This window comes from Vombatus ursinus, unplaced genomic scaffold (assembly GCF_900497805.2).
Source record: "Vombatus ursinus unplaced genomic scaffold, bare-nosed wombat genome assembly UNPS02015030.1, whole genome shotgun sequence".
In the NCBI taxonomy this organism is placed as follows: Eukaryota; Metazoa; Chordata; class Mammalia; order Diprotodontia; family Vombatidae; genus Vombatus; species Vombatus ursinus.
Genome location: NW_020954808.1, coordinates 373,979 through 379,353, shown reverse-complemented (window position 1 = coordinate 379,353; position 5,375 = coordinate 373,979). Strand labels below are relative to the sequence as shown.

Sequence of the window (5,375 nt, the reverse complement as noted above, 5' to 3'; positions counted from 1 at the left end):
TGCTATAGAGGAGCGGGGTCCTGCTGGAGAGGAGCGGGGACCTGCTGTATTGACGACTACCCCATCAAGCCCTGCCCTTGGGTCGCCCGCCCTGCCGAGCCCCAGATTAACTATCCCAAGCTGCCCCGCCTCAGCCCCGTCGTCGGCCTCCGCCGACCAGCATCCCGAGCCTCGGGAACCCCGATGTCCCCTCCCGACCCTGCGCCCCTCACCCCCAACACTCCAACCCCCAGCGTCACCCGCCTCCAGGTCCGCCGTTCAACTGCCGCTTGCTGAGCCCCGCCCTTCGGCGACGTCTTCCCACTGCTCATTGGCCGAAGGGAGTGAGCTTCCAGAGTCTCATTGGTCGCTGCGGGCGCCCAAGCGAAGGAACTCTGCCCCCAAGCAGGAAAAACCCTGCTTATTTTTCATTGGCGAAGGAGTGCGTCATACCAGATTTCTATTGGATAAATTAACAACCCGTCTAGCTAAGTTCGGCCTCCTAGGCCGGCCTCTTGGGTGACCCTAGAGAAAGGGAGGAGTTCCGGTAGGCTTTTCCGTCTGCGTCACTTTCTCCTTCGGCCCCTTCCCCTACTGCTCTCTTTCCATTGGTCCCCGTGCGTTGCATTACCGGGCTTCTATTGGTGATCTCCTCCGCCCATCCCAAGAAATCCCCACCCTCCGGGTTTAGTAACCAGATTCTCTCACTGCGCAGGCGCTGCTTGATCCTGCTTTCCCCCCACCCCCTTGCCCCAACTCTCCCTGAGCCCCACCCTGCGGCCTGCCGTGCTTTCTTCTAATTGGTGAAAAGGACTGCCAGTCTGGAGAACCACTGGTACCCGAAGGTTCTTCAACTGTGCAGACTTCAGGACCGCCTCCCCTCCTTTCTCTCTCGTTTATTGGTCGCTTCTGGTGCCAGTCAGGACAGGAGTAGGGCGGGCTAGGGAAGGGATTCCGGCGGTACCCAGAATTGGTACCCGGAATGCTGAGATGCAGTGCCTGGGGGATGAGAGCATTGAGTCCCGCCTTCCAGCCATTGTTTCAGATGGGGAGACTGAGGCCCAAGGAAGCGACTTGCCCAGGGTCCCACAGAGACTGCCAGAAGGGATCCTGGGGTCATCTTACCCTGGGGTCATCTTACCCGTCAAGCACAGTTCTGCCCCTCGGCACTCCCCAGCTCAAGAAGTCCCAGTAGCTACCTATCACCTCCAGGATCAACTAAAAATCCTGCCCTTCACTATCTGGCCCCCATCCTACCTTTCCAGCCTTCTTCTACCCTAACCACTCCCCAAGGACTCTGAGATCCCGTAACATTGTTCCTAAGTTCCTCACACACGGCACTCCTCCCTCCCACCTCTGGGCATTTTCACTGGTTGTCCCTTATGCCTAGAATAGAGCTGAGTTCAAATCCAGCCTCAGATACTCACTAGCTGTGTAACCCTGGGCAAGTCACTTAAACTGTTTGCCTCAGTTCCCTCATCTGTGAAATGGAGATAATAATTATAGCACCTATGTCTCCCAGAGTTGTGAGGATCAAAAGGGAAAATCATTGTAAAGGGCTTAGCAAAGTTCCTGACGCATAGTAAGTGTTGTATAAATATGTTGGCTAAAAAATGAAACAACATAAAACCCCACCTGCTGACTTCCTTGGCTTCCTTCAGGTCCCAAGTAAAATCCCACCTTCAACAGGAAGCCTTTCCCAATCCTTCTTAATTCTAGTGTCATCCACAGAGGGATTATTTCCAATTTATCCTGTATGTAGCTTTTTTTTTTGTCCACTTTGTTTCAGTCATTTCAGACCCTTGGTGACCCCATTTGGGATTTTCTTGGCAAAGAAAGACACTGGAGTGGTTTGCCATTTCCTTCTCCAGCTCATTTTACAGATGAGAAAATTGAGGCAGACAGGGGAAAGTGACTTGCCCAGGGTCACACAGCTAGTAAATGTCAGGCTGGATTTGAACTTGGGAAGATGAGGCTTCTGACTCCAGGTCCCTCTATCCACGCACCACCTTCCACCTCTGGATTTTTTTTTTTTTGCACAGATTTTTTTCTGCCCAGTAGAATGTAAATACTTTGAGGGCAGAGACTGTTCATATATATTGTATTCCCAGTACCTTCCATGGTGCCTGGTACCACAGTAGGCACTTTATAAATGGTTCTTGATTGATTTGTTGTTTGATTCATTGGTCCAGCATAGCCTTTCCCATTTTACAGAGGAGGAGACTGAAGGGATTTGCATGAGGTCACCCACGGTCTCCATGTCAATGACTCCCAGTTCTATGCATCAGTCCTAATCACTGCCTCTGAGCTAGAACACCTTGGCATATCCACATTGCATTGTGGACACCTCGAGCTGGCTAACCTGAACAAGTTCTCCCACTCACCAAGTCCAAAACCAGGACTCTTATCTTTCCCCCCAAAACCTTCTCTCTTCTCGACCATCCTTCCCAGTCAGTAGGCTCCCCTCGGTGTGGTGACCTCTGCTCCTTGCTCATACCCTCCCCTCCTCATCACCCATCTGTCACCTTTGCACACCTGCCTTCATCCATCTCTCGTCTATGTCTCCTTCTCTGGTCTAACGCTGCCATCACCCTGGTAGCCCTCCATCACTCCTCTCTGAACTATTACTATAGCCTGAGGTCATCTCTCTGCCCCAAGCCACTCTTCTCTCCGAGATAAAAGATGATGAAAGAAAATCTTCCTCCGCTCCAATCTATCCCCGTGACACAGAAAAGATCTATCCCCCAGACTGCAAAGATCTGTATTTTAAAAAACACAGGTCTGTCCCCCTCACCATCGTCCTACTCAATAAACTTCAGGACTCCTGGTCACCTGCAGGATCAAATCCCAAATCTTTTGGAGTTAAAAGCCCTACTCATCCAACCTGGCCCCTCCTTCCCCTTCTGGTCATCTTATTCTTCACTCCCTTCCGTGTGCTCCAAGAGCCAGTGGCATTGACCTTCCGTGCTGTTTCTCGAAGACAGACACACCATCCCCCAAATTCCATGTCTATTCACTGTCTGTCCCCTTGACCCGGAATGCTCTGGCCCTTCCCCTTAACTCTGAGATCCCTCAGCTTCCTTCACATCAGCTTAAATCCCATTGTCTTCAGGAAGCTTTTCTCACCTCTACTTCCCACCCAGTGCCTTTCCTGTGCATCTCCTTTCATTCACACCTGTATGTACAAGTTACTTTGTATCTCGGCTTCTCTATTAGAATGTGAGCTGCCTGATCGCAGTGGCCGCCTTTTCTTGTAGCCTAGGCACCCAACAATCCATCAATGCTTTTTGACGGCCAGACCAAGCCCAGTGCAGCTGGCCCTGGCTTTTCTTGACTCTAAGGCCGGGAGGGTATTTTCCACTCCAGTTCAAGGCTCTTTCTATCCCAAATCCAAAGAGAAGTTCCCTGTGCCCCCAGAACACAGAGATGACCAGTCTCCCTAGCTTGGATAGAGAGGTCCCCTTCCTGAAGGGGATCAAAAGCTAGACTAGGGAAAGATATAGTCAAAGAATCCTAGAGCCGAAATCCACCTGGGAATCTGGTTCCAATTCGACCCCTGACTTGCTGGGTGACCAGGCGGCCCCTTCCTCTCTCTCTCTCTCTCTCTCTCTCTCTCTCTCTCTCTCTCTCTCTCTCTCTCTCTCTCTCTCTCTCTCTCTTTCTCTCTCTGGGGCTTATTTCCTGCTCTGTCAAATGAGAGAGTTGGATTAGATGTGATGCCTAAGGTTCTAAGATGCCCAGATAGTTTGTGGTTATGTAGTACACAGCCCCCATGCCTTCCCCTTCACCTGTACTCCCAGGCTGGGTCGAAGCTGCTAAGCGGAGTTCTAGTGATCACCCTGCAGGTTCCCTGCTCAGCAGTGAGTTTCTCATTCTCAGTCAGCTGTAGACACAGTGAGCTCCCAGCAAAGGCCTTTACTAGGGGGACAGAGTTAAGAACAGCTGCCACAAAACATCTCCTACCATATACCTGGGCACACTCTCCCATAAGTGCACACAGCCTCCAAGGGGGAGGAGCAGACTAAGAGTCAGGGCTCACGATGTAACCATGCCAGGCAAGGGTGGCTGACCAGGGTGGATCACGGCTCTGGGACCGAAAGGCCTGGAGAACCTCTCCTTCTGCATCGAGTCCTGGGGGGGGGGGGGGGGGGGGGGGGCTGGTGCAGGGTCTTCTCCACTGCACAGCCTGATTCTCAATTGCCAAAGGACACATCTGGAGTGTCCGGTCTGTCTGGAGTGTGTGTCTCTGCTCCCTCCATTGGGTCTGAGGTGCTCTTGAGTCGAAGATTTCTTGGATTCCTGGATGGGGTGCCTCCCTCTGGGTCAGTAGCCTCTATATATCATAGATAGTTGGGAGGAAGAGAGACAGAGACAGAGACAGAGAGACAGACAGAGAAAGAGAAAGACAGAAAGATCCTTTCTTCTCTCCCTACAAGAGTCTATCTCTCTCTATTCCTGTCTCTATCTCTTTATCTGTCTCTCTGTCTCTACCTCTGTCTCTCTCCATCTCTCTTTGTCTCTGTCTCTGTTTCTCTCTGTCTCTCTGTTTCTCCCCATCTCTCTCTATTTCTCTCTGTCTCAATCTGTCTCTTTTTGTCTCTGTCTTTGTGTCTGTCTCTGCTTCTCCATCTCTCTGTCTCCCTCTTTTTCTTTCTGTCTGTGTCTATCTCTCTGTGTCTCTCCATCTGTCTCTCTGTCTCTATCTCGCTCTGTCTTACTCTGTCTAATTCTCTCTCTAGACATCTCTCTTCATCTCTCTGTCTTTCTGTCTCTCTTTGTCTCTCTGTCTCTGTATCTCTCTGTCTTTGTGTCGCTTTCTCTCATTCTGTCTCTCTCGGTCTTTCTGTGTCTGTGTCTTTCTCTCACTGTCTCTGTCTCTCTCTGTCTCTCTCTTTGTCTCTGTCTGTCTATCTCTGTCTCTGTTTCTCGATCTCTCTCTGTTTCTCTGTCTCTGTCTGTCTGTCTGTTTGTCTCTCTGTCTGTCTGTCTGTCTCTGTCTCTTTCTGTTTGTCTCTATCTCTGTCTTTGTCTCTCTCTGTGTGTCTCTGTCTCATTCTCTCTCTCTTTCTCTCATTCTGTCTCTCATTCTCTCTCACTCTCATTCTGTCTCTGTCTGTCTGTCTCTCTCTCTCTTTCTCTCTCTCTCCCCCCATCTCTCTCTCTGTGTCTGTCTCTCATTCTCTCTCCTCTGTTTCTCTCCCTCTCTGCCTCTCTCTGTCTCTGTTTGTTTCTCTGTCTTTCTCTGTCTCTGTCTCTCTGCTCCCTCTATCTCTCTCTCTGTGTCTGTCTCTCATTCTCTCTCCTCTATTTCTCTCTCTCCACCTCTGTCTCTCTCTGTCTCTCATTCTCTCTGTCTCTCTCTCATTCTCTGTCTCTCATTCTGTCTCTGTCTCTCT

At 50.7% G+C, this 5,375-nt stretch overlaps 1 protein-coding gene across 1 annotated transcript in view; it reads right to left on the bottom strand.

Annotated features, from left to right (window-relative positions):
• Positions 1-359, bottom strand: part of LOC114030913 (coiled-coil domain-containing protein 61-like) — a 7,502-nt gene extending 7,143 nt beyond the window's left edge. Inside the window, exon 1 of the mRNA XM_027845837.1 lies at positions 244-359. Coding sequence (XP_027701638.1) covers positions 244-311 — 68 coding nt within the window. The 5' untranslated portion in view covers positions 312-359. The remainder of the gene's footprint in view (positions 1-243) is intronic.
• Positions 360-5,375: the final 5,016 nt, after the last annotated feature.